At 41.3% G+C, this 24887-nt stretch overlaps 2 protein-coding genes and 1 long non-coding RNA gene across 4 annotated transcripts; all 3 read right to left on the bottom strand.

The window, feature by feature from the left end:
• Positions 1-4302: 4302 nt before the first annotated feature.
• On the bottom strand, positions 4303-5635 carry LOC133960931 (uncharacterized). The gene is made up of 2 exons (XR_009921951.1): positions 5123-5635; positions 4303-4630 (listed from the first exon to the last, which is right to left on the bottom strand). It is a non-coding gene; the product is annotated as an uncharacterized LOC133960931 (long non-coding RNA).
• An 11-nt stretch (positions 5636-5646) lies between these two features.
• On the bottom strand, positions 5647-16716 carry LOC133960930 (N-acetyllactosaminide beta-1,3-N-acetylglucosaminyltransferase 3-like). The gene is made up of 2 exons (XM_062395816.1): positions 16525-16716; positions 5647-9119 (listed from the first exon to the last, which is right to left on the bottom strand). Exon 2 carries the CDS (start codon positions 9107-9109, stop codon positions 7967-7969), a length of 1143 nt encoding a protein of 380 aa, XP_062251800.1. The 5' UTR covers positions 9110-9119; positions 16525-16716; the 3' UTR covers positions 5647-7966.
• A 785-nt stretch (positions 16717-17501) lies between these two features.
• Positions 17502-23365, bottom strand: LOC133961199 (N-acetyllactosaminide beta-1,3-N-acetylglucosaminyltransferase 3-like). 2 transcript variants are annotated; one of them, XM_062396231.1, is made up of 2 exons: positions 23143-23365; positions 17502-19956 (listed from the first exon to the last, which is right to left on the bottom strand). In XM_062396231.1, exons 1-2 carry the CDS (start codon positions 23181-23183, stop codon positions 18804-18806), a joined length of 1194 nt encoding a protein of 397 aa, XP_062252215.1. In that variant the 5' UTR covers positions 23184-23365; the 3' UTR covers positions 17502-18803. The 2 variants fall into 2 exon arrangements, with proteins under 2 accessions (XP_062252215.1, XP_062252216.1); XM_062396232.1 differs by lacking the exon at positions 23143-23365 and adding an exon at positions 21148-22640.
• Between the last annotated feature and the right edge of the window lie 1522 nt (positions 23366-24887).

The following is a 24887-nucleotide window of genomic DNA, read 5'->3' as shown; positions in this document are numbered from 1 at the left end:
CATCAAGCTTGGCTGTGGTAAGTAGGTATGTCAAGGGATTGTTATCTGTGATAACAGTGAAAGAGTTTCCATACAGATAGTCATGAAACTTCTCTGTGATGGCCCATTTAAGGGCCAAGAACTCAAGCTTGTGCGCTGGATATCTTGCTTCACTGCAGGAGAGTCCTCTACTGGCATAAGCAATTACACGCAGTTTCCCGTTTTGCTCTTGATATAGAGCAGCTCCTAATCCTGTCGTGCTGGCATCAGTGTGGAGCACGTAAGGAAGTTTAGGATCTGCGTAACCAAGGACTGGAGATGATGTCAGTTTGTGTATGATCGCCTCAAAGGCTTGTTGACACTCAGTGCCCCAGCGTTCACCAAAAGGCTCTTTTGGGTTGAGGTATTTCCCATCACTGAGGCCTATCTTGACTCCTTTCCGCCGTGGTGGGTAGCCAGCAGTGAGTTTGGTCAAGGGCCTGACTATCCTTGAATAATCCTTCACAAATCTCCGGTAGTAACCGGAAAATCCGAGGAAGGATTGGAGTTCCTTTAAGTTCTGTGGTCCCGGCCAGGTTTTCAAGGCTTGAACCTTTTCAGGGTCGGTCTTCACTCCATCGCTGGACACAATATGCCCCAAATAACGCACTGAAGTCTGAAAGAACTTACATTTATCAGGTGAAAGCCTCAAGCCATATTCCCTGAGACGGTTGAGCACGTGGGTGAGCCTAGACTCATGCTCCTCCAGAGTGTCCGAAAACACTATTAGGTCATCAAGGAAGACCAGGACCTCCCTCAGATGAATGTCACTCATGCACTTTTCCATGAGCCGTTGAAATGTGCTCGGTGCATTGGTGACTCCCTGAGGCATCCGGTTGAATTCCCAGAATCCAAAGGGGCACACAAAGGCAGTTTTTGGCTTGTCACTTTCATTCATCTCAATTTGGTAGTACCCAGACTTCAAGTCCATCACTGAAAACCACTTGGATCCAGCGAGAGCAGAAAATGACTCCTCCAAGTTTGGTAAGGCATAAGAGTCTTTTATCGTTTGCAAGTTTAACTTTCTATAGTCCACACATAGGCGTACATCGCCATTCTTCTTTCTCACCACCACAATTGGCGATGAAAATGGGGACTCTGATTCTCGGATTACGCCTGCATCAAGAAGGGTTTGGAGGTGCTTTTTGACTGCTTCATAATCACGAGGGTGAATTGGACGGGGTCTCTGTTTGATGGGTGTCTCGTCTTTCAACTTGATGTGGTGTTGGATTTTCGTCGCATGACCAAAATCGAGGTCATGCTGGGCAAACACATCAGAGAAGGTGTTGAGCTTCAGAGTGACTCTTTCCTTCCACTTCTCAGGTAGAGAGGGCCCAAAGTCAAAGCTTTTTCCAGGACACGTCTCCGTTTGATGAGTGGAGCAGTCAACAACATGCTTCTGACCATCCCCATCAATTAGGTGATTCTCCACTACAGCATCTGCAACAGTCAGGTCTGCAATGACACAGTTGGTAGGTAGAATGATGTCATGTTCAGTTTCATTTCTAAGGAGAACAGGCAATTTGTTGGAGCCATGCTCTGGCAAGGAAATGAGACAACAGTCTACAAACACGCCACCTGGCAGAGTTGATCTTGATGGTTGTTCAATCAGAGCACATTTCTCTGTGTTGACTAGGTTGACACACATATAGCCTTCAAGCAGCACTCTTTGTTTTGCTGGGAGAACTGCTTGTTCCCTTCCTCTGAGCTTCACAAAGCCGAGTTCTCCGCTTGTTGCTTGTTTTCTCCTCAGTTGTAGTGTGCGAAGGACCTGTCTGTAGCCATAGCAGGATGAATTATGGGAAAGTGAAAACTCATCACAACACTGATCATAGAGGGGATCTAAAGTGTTGGTGCCGATCAACAATGGGACACCACTGTTTGACCGGAGGTCAGGAACGATTAAAGCCAAGGTTGAAATTTCAGGCTCTGACTCAAGAAGGGCTCTAGGGAACTTGAGGTCAACCTCTATATAACCCAGGTAAGGAACAGGTTGGCCGTTTGCTCCCTCTACTTCAAGGATGTTGCTGATGGGCTTGATAGGATGATCAGATAGATGGGTCTGATAAAAGGACTGGCCCACCGTGGTGACCTGTGACCCTGTGTCTAGTAAACAACTACAGTCCACCCCATCCACATTTACATTGGCTGTACACTTGCTGCCTACAAGACGTTTTGGCAATTCCTTTTGTCGTTTGACTCTGTGGCTGTGAGTCATGGGTTTTTGTTCGCCTGTAGATGGGGGATATAGTGGTTTCTTGGCTTCCATTTTCCCCTCAACAGAAGCCTGTTCTAGTTTGACTGGCGAGTGGTGAGTGAACCATTCTGAGCTTCCCATGCACGCTGCTTCTCCCGGAGCTCTGCTCTCTTGGCCTGCACAAGGTTGGGATTGGGTATGTTATCACATGTAGATGCAATGTGCCCATCTTCACCACATTTGAAGCAATACCATGGCTTCGGTTTCACTGTCACAGTCATTTGCTGGAGTTGTCCTTCCGGCTGGGTATTTTTTGTCTTCTGTTTCTGTCTTACACTTACTGTTGTTTTCTTTTTCACAGGTTTCTCTGAACTACATGCACTGAGTTTTGCCACCTGAACCTGAAGTTCAGCAATCTGTTTCTGTATGTCTTTGGTCATGTTTAAGAAGGCATCCTCTGTATTCTGTGGCATGACAATATCCTCGTCGTAGGACATGTGTGCAGCGTGCATGTTTGACATGACTTTTGGCTTTGTGAACCCAAGGTGCTGCTTCATTCTGCTGGTTTTGTTAGCCTGTTTGTCCTCCTCAGTTCGCAGTAAGAGCAGGAGCTCTGCAAAAGATGGTGGCTTACTCCTGAGCTGTTCAAGCTGAAGACTGGTGATCAGAATACTATTCCAACATCCACGACAGAATTGCTTGAGACGTTGTTTGTCAGAGTCGCCGGCAGCGATTCCTCCTTTATTTACCACATATCTCAATGCTGTATGAAGTCGCTGCAGGTAATCAGACGCTTTCTCCCCAGCATTTTGATTGATGTTCAAGAATCGTGCAAAAAGCTCATCCCCATCTTCGACAGTGGCATAAGCAGAATCAAGTAAGTTCAGGTACTCTTTTGGAGAAGCTTGAGGCCCTAATGACTTGACTATGTTTGCAGCAGGGGCCAAAAGACTTTCAACAATTTTCCTCACCATTTGGGAGTCAGGGATAGATGGGTCATGCAAACAGAACTCCACACTGTTGCGCCACGTGTCATAGTCGACTTCAAAGTTTGGCTGAGGATGTCGCCCAGAAAACTGTTTCAGTTTACAAGGAAATTGAATGTGAGATGAAACTTCACTGCTCTTGACAATGTGCTCAACCACAACACGCTGTACTTCTGGTGTGCTGAGTTGATCTGAAGGCAAGTGGAAAGTGCTGGTTCTTTCTCCTCTTGGAGAGAGAAAATCTCTGACCTCGATGCCAGTCTGGGGTTTGTAAGAGTCCTGACTCACTTCATTGGGGACACTGACAAAGCTAGGGCCTGCAGCTTGGATATCACTTTGTGTAAGGGGTGGCTCAATTTCCACAGGCTCTTCACTGACCTCAAGTGGGGTTTGAGTTCTAATGGATTTACTGATCCTAGCCAGCTCCTCACGAAGGATGTCTACAAACTCCCTGCCGCTCAACTTAGCTAAATCTTTCAACCCAGAAAGGTAAGTATTTGTTGCACTGGTGCCTGCATCACTTGTGTAAACGCTGGCAAGACTCTGAACATGATGGATAACTTCAGGATTGTCAGTGCATGGTCTTCGGTAAGGTAAGACGTTGGCTTCAAGGTCTTTCACAGCGGTGCCATGTTCAAACTCTGCAATTGCCTGGGTCTCAGAGTCTGCACTAGGTACTCTGATTATCCTAGCGATAGATCCATATTGCTTGAGTAAATCAAAGATTTCATTGTCAACCTCAGTGTTGGTTAACCCACTGACTAAAACAGCATTTGGGATTTTCACACTCTCTGTCAAAATAATATCCATGTTTAACCAAGGTAAAACTGAAATGTCAATAAACTTGAAAATGATATGGGTTAATACAACCAAAATACCTCAAATGTTGAATTCTCTTCCAAATACACTCGGTCACAGTCCAGTTACTCAAAAGATGTCCATTTAATTTGATTATGAATGTGAATTCATAAATTTCTCCTGGCTAGCTCGCCAAGTTTTACTGTGTAACCCACTTGACAGGTAAGTACACACTAGGTTCGCAGGGCAAAGTAATAAGAAGAGATTGGACACCGCAATGAGTAAAAGGAACACACAGGTAGATTTAAGCAAAACACTGTATTAACATATATAGAAAATAAACAGTTTACATACACTGCCGACAGTTACTTTTGTTCTTATTTGAAATGTCTTTTTTACCGGGTGCACCCTAAATAAAATAAAATGTTTTACCCAAAAGAAATAGTTCAATTCGAAAGTTCTTTGAAGTCCTTCCCCACAACCCTACCACTCTGGCAGGACAGAGAATGAAGAATGGAAAGGTTCCTCCTCAATCCAAATGCTCACGCGGGTAGCTCGCCATCCCCCTCGTCAGGGAGAGAATCACTCCAAATCCACGGTCCAGGATCTCAGGGTATCCAAAAAACCCAGCCTGTATAATATAACAGACTGATATAAATCTATTCAACCTTTCTTAACTGTACAGTTTAATTTTATCAATATCAATGTATAATGCAACTTTTCACTGTTAACTTGGTAAAAGATAACTGCTGCATCGCAATATTAACACATGAAATGTCCACTTCACTGTTTTGTAGTGAGAAAACCATTAATATAAGACCACTCACAGTTCACCATTAAATGCTCAGATTACTGATACCTCGTACCTATACACACCACAGCACAGTAATATACAGAATATATAGCTTCATAACCCATAAAACTCAGCTAAATGATGTCTTTCTCTGTTCATACAATGTAAATAACATGCACGCATACTCATTTTACACACATATTCCCTTTTTCCTTTACTATCATTAGAAAAATACCACAACACTGTGACTTTATGTACCCACTCGGTAGCTAACCCACCACGAGGCTAAGCTAATTCACAGAGCTATTTGCTAATACAGATAGTACTCACCGGGACAATAAAATAATAAAACAAACACAAGATGTTCCCAGGGTCGCTTCAGTGGTTCACCGGACTTTTCTCTGTTTACACAGTTCCTCCTTTTAACAATATAAAGTGTATTTTTTAAAGTTTCATCACTCCAAAACCTCTGTGTCTCAATTATCGTCCTGCTGCTCTCTGTGTATTTTTCACACACTACCGCAGCGTCTCTAACCTGAAGGAGGCGGGACATGCGTTGCCTTAACCAATAGCAACTCAGCTAAACTGAAATGAACCAATGAAATCAATTTGAAAAGTTTTTCTTCACAGGACCATCTACTGAATCAAAAAGACCTCTGAGATCAAATAAAATGATCAATGAAATGAAGAATAAAATAAAGAATGTAGTTATGAATTAAATAATAAATGTATAAATTAAATAAAAATAATTCTCAATGAAAGAACATATTTCTAACATATTTCTCATATTTGTAACACTTTCTTCCAACATATTTAGTAACAGTTGGGTTTATTTTTCCAACAGGTTACACGATATTCAAGAGTAATCTGGAAATGTGTTGAAATATCAAAGTGAATTTCGCGAAGCCCCTGCAATGCCGTCGCGGATGTAACACACTGAGCACCATGACGGGTAAAATAATGTTTTATCTATAAGTTCAACTTCTGAACCAGAACAGACTAGAAGACCGAAGTTGCTCTCCATGGAGGGCTCGTCTGGCCCTGACAGAGGCTCAGAGGCCTGAGTGGAGAGCACTATACAAACCACCGAACCACCGCTGACAAATAGGGGGGTTGACTTACAGTGGAGGGTTCTACACGGAGCTGCTGCTGTAAACGATTTTTGTTTCTGTTATTAATTCTGACGTTGCCGCTACTTGTCCCTTCTGTCCACAGCGGGAGACAGTTTTTAATAGTTTTCTGGAGTTTGGGCGGCTCTCCTCACCGTTTCTGTTTCTGATTAACTTGTTTGCTTTGTTGATGAAGTTTCCTCAGATCAAAGGTTCATCCTGGGATACGAGAACAACAGTAGGGCTCGACTAAAGACTATTCTGATAGTCGATTAATCTATTGATTATTGAAACGATTAATCGACTTTATTATGAATCACACAAATTCTCAATTGCTCTTATTTAGCCAAAAGCTACTCAATTTACATTGAGGTTATTCGCGGCATGTGATGACTGAAAACAAAGACAATAAAGATCAAAACGTCATTCAAACGTCATGCATGAGTGTGCCTTTGCATGTCTGTGCATGTGTTTGGGACTAATAAATGCATCTTAATCTTAATCTTAATCTTCAAAAATGTCTTTTAATAAACTTTGCTGCATATTAGTGTACTATTGATACAAAGGCAAAGAAAAATCAAGTTTTTGTCCATTTAAAACCAAGGACAGGCAAAGTGCTAACGTAAAAAAAAAAAATTTAATTCAAGATTCCCTTTTTCCTGTAAACCAAGAACAGGCCAAGTGCTGATACTAAAAATTAATTAAAATCAAGAATCCATTTTTTCTGTTAACAAAACGACATGAATGTAAATGGATTTGTATTTATATAGCAATAGAAACCTCAACAAACAAAACTACAGTCTCAGGCAATAGCAGGGGTGTCCAAACCTTTTGTCCCGAGGGCCACATACAGCAAAGAATATGAAGGACTGAGCCACTCATGCCACTACGCCTGCCCTGAGCGACTGAACCGTGTTGTTCAGGGCAGGGGGCGTGGCGGCGTGCCAGTGTTACATTACATTTCATTTAGCTGACGCTTTTATCCAAAGCGATGTACAATAAGTGCATTCAACCCCGAGGGTACAAACCCAGAACAACAAAAATCAAGAAAGTACAATTTCTTCAAAAATAAAGCAAAACAAAGTGCTATAAGTAAGGGCCATTTAAGTGCTACTAATTTTTTTTGTATATATTATATTTTTTGACTTTGATGCTGGTCAAATTAAAAATGGATGGCGGGCCGCAGTTGGCCCGCAGGCTGTAGTTTGGACACCCCTAGGCTATAGGATAACATTACGCTTTTAAACTCATTTGAAATGGATTCTAGAATCCTGCGCACAGGTATATACGTTTATATAGCAAGCTAGATAAGAGGCTATCTTACAGAGGCGAGTCCGCATCGTCTACTATACGATGTCAAACAGGCCTCCTCTTCAAATGCCTGTGTCCTGCTTCCATGGAGAGCAGGTCCGCCTTACAAATATTGCAGGTTAAAAAACACACGCTATGACCTAATCAACGAATCATCAACGATTAAATTCTTCGGCGACTATTTTTGTCATTGATTTTTGCTGACTGCGTACAACAGTACAAATAAAATAAAATGTCAACTCTTGAACTTTGTTTTGCGGCAAGCAAAGATGGTAATGTATATTTGCCGGCTAAACAAGCTTGAAAACTCATTCAATGTAGACGTAACATGCATCTTTAGACACATGTTAAAAGCATGACTGAAAACTGATTTCCTTTTTTAATTTTGACAAGTAATGTAGATTTTGATTAGATGTTGTGCCTCAAACAAGTTTTATGTTCTGTGAAAAACGATCAGTAATTAAATTTGTCTCTCCCTCTGCTGAAGTGCATAAGCGAGCCAATGAAAACCTGTTTATGTAAAAAAATAACACAATAAGAACATTATTAAAAAGGCCATACTTTTGCATAGCAGTGTACTGTAGGTCTATAATTAATGTTGCAAACATAAGTACTCTGTGTCATTGTCAGGGTATGGAATTGTTTTTTGTTGTTGTGTGGTTTAGGTTAAACCTCTACCAGTGACATTAGAGGTTGTGTCATAGACCTGCCGTCAATTGATCACATGGTATTGACACCACAAGTGAGCTTAATGCTACCAAAAAGATTTCTTTGCTGATACACATTTTAGATTGGGGTCATTTATTCTTTGCCACATAAGATAGATGCCTGCTGGAAGGAATCTGTGCACCAGTAAAATCTCTTTATAATAACAGGGATCAAATTCATCTAGTTTATGCGAGGGAATGTACATTCCTAATGTCCTTACACCCATATGGTAAACTGGACCTAATCCTGCTTTGGCCATACACATCCCCATGTAAACATCATCAATAGGAATAAAAGGGATGGACTTGGACATGTTGTATATGACCATAGCTGAATAGCCCGACAGGAGGAAGCCTCCACCACCACAATAAAGGGGATAAGAATTTGACTCCTGCACTTGTACTGGGACATAGTACTTGCTCCCTGGTGATCTAATGGGCCCCAATTTCTTAAGCACATGTCCGGTAAAGAGGTGCTTGCTTCCATCATTGTCCCTAAGGCCTTGGAGATACTCAACCATGTTGTCTGTGTTGGCAAAAACGTCATCATCACCATTTAGCAAGAAGCGAGCTTTTGGACAGTTGCCCTCCATCCATTCTAGGAAGAGTACCTGCTTTAAAGTGAGGTTGTAGAACGTGTCTCTAAAGTCCCATTGAAGAATGTCATTGTACTCATTTTGTTCCAGTTCAAGAAGTCTGTTCTGTCTCTCTCTTACAAAACCAGAACCAGTCGCTCCTGAGATGAAGATCCTTCGGATCTGCACACCATTGTGCAGCCTCTCTTTAGCCCAGGTTTTCCGCAATACCTCTCTGCGTTCAAAGTTATCAGGGACGCTTTTAATGACCAGGAGAAGAAAGACCTGTGCAGATTCATCAGCTCCTCCACATTTGTCAGGAAGGTCCAGCAGCATGGGAAAATGTCGACAGTGTTTATGGTAGAGAAAGTCTTGAATATGAAGAGGAAGAGAGCTGAAGTTTTCCACTTTGGCAGCGGAAGTGTTTTGTTGGCATTTCGGGAAGGAGTATACGTAGGAGATGTTCGTGGTGGATCTTTTAATTTCACTGCTCCCCTCTCTCACAGTTTTGGGGATCAAAATGGCTCTTTTGGCAGTCAAATCTTTGCTGAGATAGAGGACGATCAGACCAAGAGAAACCCCCAGCAACAATGTTGTGGTGCAGATTTTTCCCATCTTCAAATCTCTGCAGAGAAAAAACAGATTTCTTATCAACACATTTTTTCGTACTTGAAATTAATGTAAAAAATCTCTGACACAGTTTAAGAATGGACAAAAAGTTAAAACACACATATTTTAATTCAATGTGTTCCATATAAATAGTTCATTTACAGTTGACCATCATCCCACTCTTAATATCTCTTCAATGTTAACCAGCTAGTTACTGAGGTTGTCTGTCTGGTTCTGAGCAGGGCAATTGAGACAACATTTTGAATATCACTGCTGTGAGGAGCAAGCTGAGGCAAACAGCAGTGAGCCGACTGAGCTTCTGAGCCGACATGAGGTGGTTTGTAGAATCCACATACTGTAATTTATATGGGCTGGGGGATGGCAACAAATCAAATGATGTAATGTCTCCTCGCTGTCATGTGTCATTAAGTTAAACAGGTGATGTCAGACATTAAGTCAGTAAAACTAAAATATTCTTGCCCATGTTCAAAATATGAACATGGGCAAGATATTTATAACTCTAAGAAGCTACATATGTGAGTATGTTTCTGGTTTGTATGTTTTCTCCCCCTTCAAAGTACAATCCAATAGACTCTCATTATACTTAACAATAAAAGACCGGGCACTAGGACTTTGGGGAGTCTGCATCGCTGCTGAGCTGGCTTTCTCACTCTGCCAAGTAATGTCTCTCATCAAGACAGCAGGATTACAGCCAAGGAGTTTAGCTCATAGTAAATGATGCACAGAGTGAAATTGTAAGTACAGGTAGTTACAGAATGTGGCTCTGTAGTTGTTAAAGATTGTTACCTGCTTAAATTTAGGTTTACTTGAGCCAAATGAAAGGGAATATTGTAATGAGCTATGTTAACACTAAGCTAGCTAGCTAGCTATTTTGTTAGAAAATTTCTCCAGTGAGCAAGAGTATGAACGAGAAAATTTGAAATGTATGAAATAACTATTGACAGCTCTCTATTCTTTGCATTAATATCTATCTCTAGTATTTTCAACAATATTATCAGTGCCTATTATTCACTTCTGCTCATAATACAACAAATAAACAACTCAGAAGTTGACACTGGCAGGTCCATTCTCCATCCATTGTGTGTGGTCCCTTTAAAAATTCGGATTGGGAGTGACGCGGATATGAAAACTAGTATATCTGTCCTTCCTTTACAAGCAGGAAAAATGATTTCTCTCTATTTGAGAAAGTTCATCTTTGTGTTGTCAAATTTCACAATGACCCTGAAATTCTGTCTCTTCTGTTATCTTATACTGAATGAATGCAAGCAAAGATACAGAGAAAAATCACACTCTTTCTGATTGAACAAATCTATGAACTGTCTGAAGCAATGGATATCCGCAGCCCCAAATGAGTCCCCCAAAAAAAATTGGCACGCGCGCTGCGCGCAAACATTCAGCATCCTTACGGGCTAAGCCCCCCTTCCTTTCAATCCTAGAAACACCCCTGACTGTTGCTCAGTGTGAAAGATCATGCAGAGAAACCCACATCTGAAAGTTTTGAAAAAATCAACCACAGCCAAGTCAGTCAGTCAGTAAGCTGCGAGCAGCTCTAGTGTATTTATGTCATGATACTACTGTAGAAGACTACATGTTGAGCTGTCAGAAGCCTTAATACCACATGTGGTGATTGGTTATGTATAATACACACACACTTTGCCAAAGTGTCTTCACTCTGTAAGGTCTTTACTCAAAATGGTTCTTAAGTTTCACAAAGAGAAACACACAAATAAATACAGGAGGTTACAAATTCACCCTGAGCAAAAATAATTCACACAACAACTTGCAAATTATTCCTTCACTTAAAGGGGACATACTATGAAATTCCACTTTTTTAGTGCTTCTACATATTATTTTGGGTATCTGGCATGTCTACCTTCCCAAAACTCTGGAAAAAAACAACTTCTTCGATTTGTTGTGGTTCCTCTATTTCAGAAACTATGTGCCAGAGTGCGTCCAATGGAATTACGACCGAAATAGACGTCATTGTCGCAACATGCCCATGCCCCCATAGATCTATGCACTCCCCCACTATCACTCAACCCACCCATGGATGGACCCACCCACTTTTTAGACAGTCTATTGGTGTCCGGCAGCCATTTTATTCTTGCAAGCCTTGGAAACACTTGGATACGCTAACTAGCAGCATGAATCGAATTCGACAACCGAGATGCTCAGTGGTCGGCTGCACAAATGTCTTCATGTGACTCCAGCTTCAGAAGACACAAGATTGAGATGGATTAAGTTCAGATATGATTGCAACGTTCCTGCCACCACTTTGAATCGGACTGTTTTATCAACCTGGGCCAATATAACGCCGGATTCTCTAAAAAGGTTGTTATTGAAAGAGGGGTCGTTGCCATCTTTCCGTTGCAACACTGAAGACGAGGGAAATGTAAGTATTTTTTTTTATAATTCTGGTATTTGCTTCTTTTAGACATTTTGTGTGGAGGCTAGTGCCGTTAGCATGTTGTGCCGTGTGTGTGAGGGGGTGGGGGGCTAGTATGTAGTGGTGGGGGATAGGTAGAGACTTTACAGGAGTTTTCATTAATCCAGGACGGCTGGCGAGTCTTAGCGAGAAGACGGCGTCGGAGTCCACGGTGAACGGTGATCGCACGGTGATCGCTCGAACCCGATAGTAGCTGCTATGAGCGTCGGTAGTAGCTGCTGTAGCTTGAAGTTAGCTACGGATGCTTGTAGTAGCTGCTACCAGCGTCGGCCGTAGTGAACTTCCAGCCCAGTGCTGCCGTGGGAAAAAATCAGCGGCACAGTACTAACGGGAGGACACGCGAGCGGAGGGGGGGAGGAAAGAGCGTGGAGAGCACAACACTGACAAACCTAAGTTCCAGCTACAGCTGCTGCTACGGCCGCTCGTTCAAGATACCGGAGGATGTTGTTGTCATAATGTGCGGGAATAGAACGATTATTCATTACCAGCCCTAGTTGGGGGAAATGTATCTTTGTATGCATGACAGTAGTACAAGTATGAATAACATCGCTGCTTTTGGTGTTCAGGCAAGCACATCTGTTTCGGTGCTAGGCTACATCACGTAGCATGCCAGACGGACCCACCAAAGATGCGCACACATGGAACGCAGCTTTCTGTGAAAACACTGCGACCTCACTACAAAAGTACAGGTTGGTTTACCCTCAGTTACTTCGTCATGTCATTGATTGTGTCTCCGTGTTAAAGTTGTAACAGCATCTCATTTGTTGTGACTCCATGGATACTGTGTCTGTTTTATCATAGGCTCACAGAAAACTGTGCTGCACTGATGTCGGTGTCGGGACCTCAGCTGTAAGAGACCTCGCTTGGAGGAGGGAGAGGACAACCCAAGTTGTATTAGTATGGGCTTCGGAGAGCCACAGGATGCTACCTATGATCCTGATGACTCGATCACAGTCTTGACTGAGTCAGCAGATGTGACGTGAGTGACTCAATATTTAATCTAAACATTTCAATAATCAGATGGATTACCATCCAACACCTTTTTAGCTGTTGCTGCCTTTTGGTGAAATCTTTGTCTTTCTAATAGAATGGAATCGTCCAACCCTGTTCATCAGACACCCACATATATTGTCTATGAAAACTGCATCCTGGAGCTGTTTGAGGTGTGTCCTGTGTGTCAGCGGGGACAGAGCGAGTGTACAGCAAAGCCGGTGAAAGCAGAAGCAAACTTCCATGATTCTCACAGGCTCTATTTAAAATCAAAACAATGTACAAACAGTATGTGAAACATAAATAACATATCAATTAACTGCTGTCTTTAAATGGTCTTCACCATTTAAAGACCTTTTATTTATCGTCTTCACGATAAATAGAATAATATAATTATAAAAAGAAAATAATAAACACAAAAAAGTGCAAAATGCCCCTACTTTTTTTCCCAATTTGTATTACAGATTACGTGGATAACCTGTTGGACCTCATCTTTCATGAGGTTTTTCAGGACACGGCCCCATATGTGAATGAGGTGCTGAAGATCTCAAAACCTGAGGCTCTCTCTGCCTAGTATGAGAAACCTGACAAGCAGGAAGTTATAGCCAGCTGTGTGTCAAGGTTCAATCAAGGGCTGGTCTGAACCCTTCATAACTTCCCTGAGCATCAGGGAACACTCTGCGTATCTGGAGCACCGAGCAGGAGGGCAGGACCACCCTGATTCTCCAGCCCAGATGGCCTCAACACCAGCTCACAAAGCTTCTGTACGCCAAATACCTGTAACGGCTGAGCAAAGTTCACATTGTATTTAGAGAATAAAAGGTGACACACAAATATAAAGTGTTCCTTTGTTTACAGTATGGCTACTGATGACACAAATTGTATTTTTGTAATCAATGTTTTTATTATACTTGGTATTTTTTGTATTTATTACCTCTGTCCCAGCCAGTACATTTAATAACTATGATTAAAAAGCTCTGTGGCAATCTTTCTGACAATAAAAGTTTATAGAAACAGTTGTGAGCTTTTAATGATTGATATGTAACATGTCAACAATTGACACATGTAAGATGAGCAGTTAGCAAAGTAATACAGAGGGAAGAGTAATTTATGTATATTATTCCTCAGTCATATTTGTATTGCAGAAATGACTGATATCTCATGCATAAAAAAAACAAAACTTGCTGCTCTATTCCTCTTAGACATAAAGGCCCATAATCTGCCCTATAGATGTTGAATGCATTCTGTAGTGAGAACACATTCAAACACACAGGCTAATTAATGGAGGTAAAAAACGTTATGTCCTACACCTCCATGAGAGGGGGGAGGGATGAGAGGGGTGAAAGGGGGTGGGGTAAGATGGGGGCGGGTTGAGAGGGGGGCGGGGCCCTCAAAACGGGTTGATCTGAGGAGGTCAAAAAGGTGCTGTTTTAAATGATCCTTGTGGCATTTTTACCAAAAATTTGTACAGATTTTTCATTAAGACCCCAAGGAACCATATCAACTGTGGTGAAATGGGCATAATATGTCCCCTTTAAAGCTGACCAGAGTTCATGATGACTGACTTTATAACTCAAATGAAGACATCGGTAAAACAAAAAAATATGCAATACAAAATATGTAGACCTACTTAGAAAATCTTAACATGTTAAAAACTGGAGAACCAACAGGAACAAAACCAGAGAGGAACAGAGCAGAGGAAAACTGAACTGTTCTGAACAGATGTGAAACCAGTTCTGAGAAAGCAGAGAGAGCACGACAGACTTACAACATAGAGCTGATGATAACTGTTGGCTAAAACCCTATGGGGTTGGGCAAAGAAGAAAGACGGATGTTAGGGAGCAGTCGTCCACTAAGAAGACCGGTGGTTCAATCCCGGGCTCTTCCAGTCTGCATATTCTTGGGCAGGACACCTAACCCTTGATGGCCCCTGACGCCTGTGCTGTTGTTGTGTGAACGATGTCCGATAGAAAAAAGTGCTTTGATAAAAGGACTTTACTCTCAAAATCCCAGTTTCTTTGTATCCTGTCGAGTTGGCAACGACCTAGGTGGGGTTACCTACCCCACCTTAGGCGGACCTATGTTGACTCTGGTGTCTGTAAATAAACTGAGCTAGATTGTTTCACGGGTGTTAAACCCATTTCAATGATTTCTTCTGTCCTTCGCAGTGAATGATGTCAAACATTTATGTTTTAAAAAGCTGTTCTGGATGCTCTAAACCTTTCTCTCAGATGTTTGAACTTCTCTATATCTTCAGTATCTACCTACTAATTCCAAAAACGTCTATCGGCTCGTCTGTATGTGGAACAAAGTATCACTAATCATCTTATAATTATTATTTACTATCTCAAAATCACCCCTCAGCATCTCATATTTATGACGTAGGTCATAGGTCACAATTATGAGATACTAAGACATTACTTTGATTAAGTTTATAATTATAATAATCTTTTTTTGTTCATCAGATTGGTGTGAAGGGGCTTCCACAGTCTGCTGCACCAGCCTCCACCTGAGGAATGCTGAGGTTTTGTTGCTGTTGTGAACTCGTCTGTGCAGGGAACTTCCCTGCGCCGTTCTTGTGTGAAGGCAAACTGCAGAAACAGTGCTGGACTTTATCCGCAGGTCATTTCTGAAAACGGCTTTAATATCCAAACGTTGTTATGCATGGGTCAGAGTTTGCGTGATTTACGCACATTTCCCGTCAAGTGTTTTTTTTTTTGTAAATCCCAACGTTTGCGTGAGAAGTGGCGTAGACACGTTTCAGGCCCTGATTTGTGCGTATGCAACGGTTACAAAGGAGACCCCTGGACCTAAGAAGTTGAGTGGTGGTGTTTACTCCAGCACGGTACAAACCAACCTTTGGATTGTTGCATATTTCCACGCAGACTCTGACCCGTGCGTATACGAACATTCTGGAGACGGGCAAGTGGCGACGCAGACGTGAGGTGGTGAACTGAAAAAGATTATTGATCCACTTTATCATTTACATTAAAACAGATAGGTTGTGCTCGCGCAACAAATATGTTCCACACGAACCTTTTAATCAAAAACAAAAATACAAAACAACTTACAGAAAATTGCGTTCATATTCCATTTATCAGCGGAGTTACAGAGCCGGGTCATTAACATGTTTTATTAATATCTTCTAACACTGTGCGTGTATCATCACATCGCTGCAGTGAACGTGACTGTGCCATCAGGCGCACAGAGCGCACAGGATATCACTACAAGTATACTGAAGAAACGTTCTAAATAACATCCCTGGGTGGAGGTGAGGATCCACTGACGTGAGGGAATCGGTCCGGTGCTCTAAATAAATAAAAACCGTCGTGACACTGGTGCGTGATTCTGCCTGATGTTTGCACGCGGATGGACGGATGAGGAACAATGGAGGGTTCAGCGATGTCTGATCAGCTGATATAGATTAATTTGATCTGTTATCTTTTTATTATTATTTCAGGCTCAGTTCTGTCTATCACACTCTCACACAGTGTGTTATCCACAGCAGCAGCAGCAGCAGAGTATCAGTGGGTTTTCTCTATTCGTGAAATCACTCCTGTCCCATGAAGTCGCTCCTCACCTCCACCTCACGAGCAAACACCTCATGTCAGTGTCAGAAAGTGTCGCTTCCTTTGAAGTGGGTTCGTCCACCTGGAAGCGTCCGTAAGTTTCCAGATGGACTGTGAATGTTTGCGTTGCGTTCAGGTGTGGGTGCGGACACTTTGAGTATGAATCCCACGCACTGTTCTGTAAATGAGACTTTTGGGCAGCAGCCGAGTTCAACTACATGGACGCGCCGGAATTGACCGTGAGCTAAGCAGCGAGCTGGAGAAGTCCCCCCCCCCCTGATGGCACCGAGCCACCTGGCGTCACGATGGACGCTCAGTCTTTCACCTCGTCGCAGGTGAGATGATAAACGTTTCTGACGTGGAAGATGAGTCAGACAGTGAAGTTCTCTGCTTACCTGTCTCACGCTGCGGCCTCAGATCTCTCTGTCTCTGTCTCGGTACGTCCGGCCAGATTGATGCGCGGAGCGACCACCCTGACGTCACCCGCCGGTCCTCGTAATTCACGAGAGGGAGGGGCTTGACACGCGACGACACGACTCGCGACCACCTGCAGCCTGACAGCCCCGCCCTCCCGATCAAAATATTACGATAATTAAGTCGTCATTTCACGAATAAAAGCGATCAAGTTAGGAGGAAAATGAAGAAAATGAAGAAAATGAGAACAAGATGTAATTTTATGAAAATATTGTCATAATATTTCGAGAATAAAGTCGTAACATCACATGCTCTGGTTTCAATAACTGGTTATTTCAAGCAATGTTTGTTCTCTTTCCCCTTGATTCTTTAATATTACTTTGTCATATGACGTTTGATCTTCTTAGGAACGACTTTCTTAGGAACTGTTCACTGGTAATATTACAACATTATTTTCAGAATCGTTGATTTATTTTCAAAAGCCTTAATACAGTTTGAAAAAATGAGCAGTGGGGCAACGTTTATAATTTTAGGAGTAAATTAATTGCTAACAACATTCTACACCAGAATTAATATATTTTACATTTAAACAGACAGTCCACCTGAACAACAACTTGCTGCTTTGATGCTCTTCTAAAATGTTCCTCTTTCAAAATGAACTTGTTGCCCTGCAGTTAGCTAGAGTACATTACAATAAACTATAGTTTTATACACTGTTTTGCTGTGATACAAAATTATGTTAGAGTGGTGTAAGTGAAGCTGAACTATCACGTTTACATTAACGTTACATTATCAATTGAATTGGTGATTAAAATGCTAGCTAGTTAAAGTCCAACTGTATGTATAAAGGACTGTAACTGGGTACATTGTGACATCTGCTCGTGCTGTTTCGTTGACAGCTGATGGAAATGAGCTCGTCTGACTAAGTTTATGTTACACCACAGTACGAATGTCTGGATTCATGTGCATTCTTCTCTTTAATTAATTAAACAAACTTTTTACAAGGATTCACAAATTCCTTGTTCCCTGTTCCAAAAACAAACAAACATTAATATTCACAGTACATAGAAATACCGCTACATCAGTGTTTTAATACAATGACATATTGGCAAACTTTTGACTATGACACAAAAAAAACAACAATCAACAACGCTGTATAATAGTAACCATACATGGCAGCTTCATTCCTAAACCCTGAGTCATTTTATTTTTTTAAGAAGTTATTTTAATATGTATTTACAACAATATTTGAAAAAAAATTGACATAATTTGGTCAAGGCACTTTGAGACTAAAGGTAGGTGTTGAAAGTGCATTTTATATTTGTGGAAGGGTTGTTTTTTACATCTCCCAAGAATAACAATTGGCGACTTTGATAAAAATATCTTCTATGCATTACATTAAATAAGGAGGGACATAGTAGGTAATCTGTAAGTATAAAATAGCAAAAAATATATCCTTTTTTTAAGAACAAAGAAAACTTGTTTCAACCGTTATAAGGAAAAACCCTACCCTAATCATTCTGTACATATGAGTCCTGACTGGAGATGCACTGCCCCACCTTATTACCTCAACCCGAATGTTTTGTAAATGACAGTGCAAAAATGATGTCAGTCATGCAAAGCAACTTGTCTTTTGAACCTATTGTTCAAACATAAATACACAAGATATAGTAAAAAAATAAAGGAAACTGTACATATATGAGCTCAAGCGAAATATAAACTAACATCACAACATTAGTTTAAAAGAAAAACCTGAGAAATTATTGGAAAATATGTTCAAGACTTTGGCCACAACATTATACATTATACGGTAGTGCCAACTTCTGGTTGTTAATGTTTTTTAAACAATTTGCAACCGACATGATTCAGCTGGTAATCAGAAATGTGGACCAACACCAAGCTCCAGTCAAAAAATAAACCCACAGCCACACAAACAAACAAAACACACAAACACATACACCAATCATCATTAAAGGCCCACCCACTGATAAAATCGTACAATCTGTGATCTTCAACAACTTCTGTCAGAAACCACTTTCCCTCTTCGTAGATGTGATAATATTGCGTCTACAGAATTTTTTTTAACGAGAACAATATTTAAAAAAGGCCATACACAATTAATGCATGGCCGTGCTGTACTGTAGGTCTGTATTTGTTTGGCTGAAGAGACCTGTCCTCTAAAAGTGACATTAGAGGATTTGTCATAGACCTGCTGTCAATTGATCACAGGGTATTGACACCACCAGTGAGCTTAATGCTACTAAAAGGATTTCCTTGCCAATTCACATTTTAGATTGGGGTCATTTATTCTTTGCCACATAAGATAGATGCCTGCTGGAAGGAATCGGTGAACTAGCAAAATCTCTTTATAATAACAGGGATCAAATTCATCTAGTTTATGCGAGGGAATGTACATTCCTGCTGTCCTTACACCCATATGGTGAGCTGGACCTAATCCTGCTTTGGCCATACACATCCCCATGTAAACATCATCAATAGGAATAAAAGGGATGGACTTGGACATGTTGTATATGACCATAGCTGAATAGCCCGACAGGAGGAAGCCTCCACCACCACAATAAGGGGGATAAGACTCTGACTCCTGCACTTGTACTGGGACATAGTACTTGCTCCCTGGTGATCTAATGGGCCCCACGTACTGTATCAAATGTCCAGTAAAGAGGTGCTTGCTTCCATCATTGTCCCTAAGGCCTTGGAGATACTCAACCATGTTGTCTGTGTTGGCAAAAACGTCATCATCACCATTTAGCAAGAAGCGAGCTTTTGGACAGTTTCTTTCCATCCATTCTAGGAAGAGTACCTGCTTTAAAGTGAGGTTGTAGAACGTGTCTCTAAAGTCCCATTGAAGAATGTCATTGTACTCATTTTGTTCCAGTTCAAGAAGTCTATTCTTTCTCTCTCTTTCAAAACCAGAACCAGTCGCTGCTGAGATGAAGATCCTTCGGATCTGCACACCATTGTGCAGCCTTTCTGTAGCCCAGGTTTTCCGCAATACCTCTCTGCGTTCAAAGTTATCAGGAACGCTTTTAATGACCAGGAGAAGAAAGACCTGTGCAGATTCATCAGCTCCTCCACATTTGTCAGGAACGTCCAGTAGCATGGGAAAATGTCGACAGTGTTTATGGTAGAGAAAGTCTTTTATATTAGCAGGAAGAGAGCTGAAGCCTTCTACATTTCCAGCAGATGCGTTTTGTTGGCATTTTGGGAAGGAGTATACGTAGGAGATGTTCCTAGTGGATCTTTTTATTATTTCACTGCTCTCCTCTCTCACAGTGTTTGGGTTGCAAATGACTCTTTTGGCAGTAAAATCTTTACCTAGATAGAGGACGAACAGACCAAGAGAAACCCCCAGCACCAATGTTTTGGTTCGGATTTTTCCCATCTTCAAATCTCTGCAGAGAAAAAACAGATTTTTTATCAAAAAAAATGTCATACTTGAAATGAATGTAAAAATGTCTGACAAAGTTAAAGAATGGAGAAAAAGTATAATAAAAAATACACAATTTACAGTTGACCATCATCCCACTCTTTTTAGTCTCTATCTGCTCCTGGGAGGAATAAAGTATCTCTTCAATGTTAACCGTTGGTAACTGAAGTTGTCGGTCTGGTTCTGAGCAGGAGGGGCTCATTAGTTGCCAACAATAACTACCTGCAGTTTCTGCAAATGCCATGCGAGTGGTGAGTGTGAATCAAACAGTAAAGTTGAGGCAAACAGCTTAAGGAGGAACTTAAACTTCTATAAAACTCTGTAAAGCTACAAGCAGCTGCAGATTCAGGTGATAATTCCCATGTAGGGTCAATATTGTCCTTATTCTGGAAAAATGAGACAACATTTTGAATATCACTGCTGTGAGGAGCAAGCCGAGTCAAACAGCAGAGTTCAGACTGAGCTTCTGAGCATACTGTATTTTAACATGGGCTGGGGGATGGCAACAAATCAAATGCTGTAATGTCTCCTCGCTGTCATGAATGAATTAAGTTACACAGGTGATGTCAGACATTAAGTCAGTTAAACTTAAATACGAACTTATATATAATATGAACCAGCCAACATAACTGTCACTCAGTGTGAAGATCTCATGGGGAGAAACCAACAACTGACAGTTTGAAAAAATCCACCACAGCCAAGTCAGTGAGTCAGTAAGCTGCGAGCAGTGTATTTATGTCATGATACTACTGTAGAAGACTACATGTTGAGCTGTCAGAAGCCTTAATATCACATGTGGTGATTGATTATGTTTATTACACACACACACACACCTTTAACATTACACATTCATTGCTGAACTCACCTAACCATACTTTAAGAAACAAACAGACCTTTGAAAAAGTAAGGACTGGACAAAATGTCCCAACTAAAGTGTCTTCAATCTGTAAGGTCTTTACTCAAAATGGTTCTCAAGTGTCACAAAGAGAAACACACATATAAAAACAGGAAGTTACAAATTCACCCTCAGCCAAAATAATTAACACAACAACTTGTAAATTATTCCTTCACTTAAACTGACCAGAGTTCATCATGTCTGCCTAATGCAGACATTAGAAAAAGAAAAAAAATATGCAATCAAAATAAGTAGACTTACACTCAGTTGGTGGATAAGCTGGGGCATGCAGGCAAAAAGAAAATCTTAACACATTAAAAAACTGGAGAACCAACAGGAACAAACCCAGAGAGGAACAGAGCAGAGGAAAACTGAACTGTTCTGAATAGATGTGAAACCAGTTCTGAGAAAGTAAACCGAAGAATACAGAGCTGAGTCTTCAAGTGATGTTCTTCCTCTCTCTCTCTCTCTCTCTCTCTCTCTCTCTCTCTCTCTCTCTCTCTCTCACTCTATCTCTCATTATGTTACTTTCTCAGCTGCAAATTATATTAAGTAACACTTTGGAGCGACAAGTACAATAATTGTGAAACATTCTACTTCATAAATGTAACATTCAATTTGCTCCACAGACCATGATTCTTGAATAGAGTGAACACAGAGTATTTAATGGTTTTGTAAACTTTGCAAAGTCTTTGCTCCAATTAAATGATTGATTTTGAAAATAGTGGCGGCTGCGCAAGTGAAACGGGGTCTAAGGAACAGTTCATCAGGGGTTTTCACAAAGACTGGGGTCTCCTGAACATCTCTGCAGGGGTTTGCCCCCACATGCTAAGGCACCTCCTCTCTCTTCAAATGAAATGTGACGTTTTAGCGCAGGACTCAAACTGGAGGCTTCAACCGAAACACCGCTCATTCATTTTGAATAAGGTGACGTCATGTTTTGCTGAACTGCAATGTGGCTCTGTTCCGTCACGTTGCTTCTACGACAGAAGTAATCGGATACTTTTATCTGGATACTTCCCTCTAGAATCGTGTTGATAGCTAGCAGGGCACGTTAGCTTGAAAGCCAGCTATCCCGAGCATGAAAGCGTGATTGTCGTCATTATGACAGTCGTGCCAGAACCAAGCATTGCGCATGCCCACAGTCCAGCATGACAAGTGTTTTGGGTGAATATCGGATAGAGAGCGAGTAGTCCATTAGCTAGAAGACCGGTGGTTCAATCCCAGGCTTTTCTAGTCTGCATATTCTAAGTTAATTTGTTGTTTGTAAAGTGCACCAACCACACCAAGGCAATTTCCTGTATGTGCAAATATACATGGCAATAAAAATAATTCTGATTCTGATTCTGATTCTGATTCTGATTGGGCAGGACATCAAACCCCTGATGGCCCCTGACGCCTGTACTGTTGCTGTGTGAACGATGTCTGACAGAAAAAGTGCTTTGATAAGAGGACAATACTCTCAACATCCCACTCTTTTGTATCCTGTTGAGTGGGCGATGACCAAATAGCCCCACCTAAGGCGGACCTCTGTTTACTCTGGTGTTTGTAAAAAAACTGAGCTGGATTGTTTAATGACTGATAAACTGTTCTGATTGATTTGGACTCTAGCACAAGACACCCTCTTCTAAGTTAGGCTCAAGTGTATATTCTTACCACCTTGGGGCAGATAAACCAGGATGCACTAAATAATGTTTATAATATTATCTGCAAACAACAAACAATGAAATAGTTTATTGTAGATCTGTTTGAGGGTTAGGCCAAGCAAACAGTGCCGTTTAGAACTGGAGCTTACCCAGGTCAAACTATTTTAACTGGTTTAAAGAGAGATTAAATAAGTTGTTGTTATTGCAACCTTGAAGATTCATCAGGATGCTTCAGGATGTCCATCAAGTGGTAAAGGTCTCAGTGTCATGCAGCATGTAGTCTGTGGTGGACTCACCGAATCAGGGGACAATTATTCAAATAAAAAAGGACTTGTATAAATGAAATCGAAATAAAACAGATCTAGTGACCCGCTGTTTTTATGATCCTCTACACGTCGCCTGTGTTAGCGGGTGAAATAAGCATCCACAGGCAGGTGCGATCACGACTCCGTTATTGTTTTTTAAACCGATCATTCAACTTGTTCCTCATCTGAAATATCTCCCGTTACTTTACAACGGCAACTCACTTCCGCTGCTTCTGCTTGCGGTGGTCAGGACGTGTCGGGTCGTCACTGGAGAAAACCACGTTATGAAAGTAAAGTGTACTCACCCTAGAAAAGCTCTTAGTCCCAATTTTGCCCGTAGATACATAGTTTAATGTTAAATTCCAAGTCTCGTGTCTCTGAGCTGCGGTCGAGAGCCTGGCTGGGCGGTGCCTGTTTGTTGCGAAAGTAAAGAAGACTGCTTTGCCTTCGCACTCTATGAATTTGTGGTCCACTGGGCGTGAAGTCATTGATTCCATTTGAATTAAAAAACCTTGTATTGAATGACATTGAAAATATGACATGTTTTTACTGACTGACTGTCTGTCTGCATGTCTGTCTGTCTGTATGTCTGTATGTCTGTATGTCTGTCTGTCTGTCTGTCTGACTGACTGTCTGTCTGTATGTCTGTATGTCTGTATGTCTGTCTGACTGTCTGTCTGTCTGTCTGTCTGTCTGTCTGTCTGTCTGCCTCACTGTCTGTGTTAGTTGTTGTGTTAGGAGGAAGTCTTTCACTCAACAGTCAATTTGAAACCAGTAGTCAAAGGTTGTCTTTATCCATGACTGCTCCACAACAGTAACCTCCACCTTTTAATTTAACAAATTATTATTGTTATTATCATAATTATTGTCTTATAATCTCAGGAATGTATTTATTTTTATCTTTATGGCTGGTACACCATGCCTTTGTCTCTGTGGTCACTGCCCAGGAACTTAATACGTTGGAGGACTTGTTCCTTTTCATTCCACAACTTTCAAGTTCAACTGGTAAGATAATGCAGCTAAGGCAGCATGGCAGACTTTATCTATTAGTTTATAGGGAGATGTTCTTGGTTGTCTGAGGTCGGAAGAAAATTATCATATTCATACATTTTTACTTTCCAAGACTCTTCAACCACTTTGGTGCAAGAGGAGTAATCACCATCTCTCTCCCCAGCAACTGATCGTCTGCCTCTGCAACATGCATGCAGCTACAGGTCTCAAATGGACTAATCCTCTTTGTTTGCTGCTGTGGTCTAATTCAGAGCAAGTAAGAAACACAGAGTTTTTCATCACCAGGGTTTGTAAATCCAAGCAGGTGATTGATGTTGCTCCAAAGTGCTGAGTTTGATCCCTGTTATTTAAATGGGGATGTTTTGTTGTCATCTGCACCTTTGAGAAATAATTAATAGCAGACCGGCAGTTTTGTAAACATCTCTGAAGTTGAGCTTGAGCTGAAGCCATAGAAACAGGAAATGAGTGAAAATGACCGAAAGGAAAGACGGAAACACTCAAGGAAATGTATATGGCTGAATCATCAGAAAGACTCCCTCTGGTCCTGCAGTAGTGTATTTTGCTTCATCAGTAATGTGGGGAAAGACAATGATTTAATATCTTACAGTTAGCAGTCTTCCCAGTAGATATGAAGCTATAGAGGCCGAGCTGTAGAGATGCTGGAAGGTGGGTTTTCTTACCTTTGGACAGAGTCAGGATCATTGTAATAAAGCTGAGATTACTAGCTCCTGGCTTCAAGTTAATATTTACCGAAAAGACACAACAGGTGTATCAATCATTTACCAACATTCAAATACATAAAAAGAAAATAAAACTTGGCCCTCCTCTCGGTGACGGAGCTGAAAAGCGGCAGCCGTTTCATGTAGAGTTTCAGTAAAAACTGTTAAGGTAAGTTGGCGATATTTTTACCGTGAATGTTTTCTTGAAAAGCTGTGACTCAGTTGTGTCTCCAAAGGTGCACGGCCTCTCTCGTCTCCTCTCAGAGACAAAGACAGGAAATGTGGTCAGCAGATGAACTGGAAAGATAAGCAGAAACCAG

The sequence above is a fragment of the Platichthys flesus genome, chromosome 9, assembly GCF_949316205.1.
Source record: "Platichthys flesus chromosome 9, fPlaFle2.1, whole genome shotgun sequence".
NCBI classification, from domain to species: domain Eukaryota; kingdom Metazoa; phylum Chordata; class Actinopteri; order Pleuronectiformes; family Pleuronectidae; genus Platichthys; species Platichthys flesus.
This window is presented reverse-complemented; position numbering and strand designations above follow the sequence as displayed.

Coding starts and splice junctions, on each gene's coding strand:
- LOC133960930 (XM_062395816.1), bottom strand. CDS start 9,109: ATGGGAAAAATCTGCACCACAACATTGTTGCTGGGGGTTTCTCTTGGT.
- LOC133961199 (XM_062396231.1), bottom strand. CDS start 23,183: ATGTATCTACGGGCAAAATTGGGACTAAGAGCTTTTCTAGG. Junction 19,957..23,142: donor GGACTAAGAGCTTTTCTAGG/GTGAGTACACTT, acceptor TTTTCTCTGCAG/AGATTTGAAGATGGGAAAAA.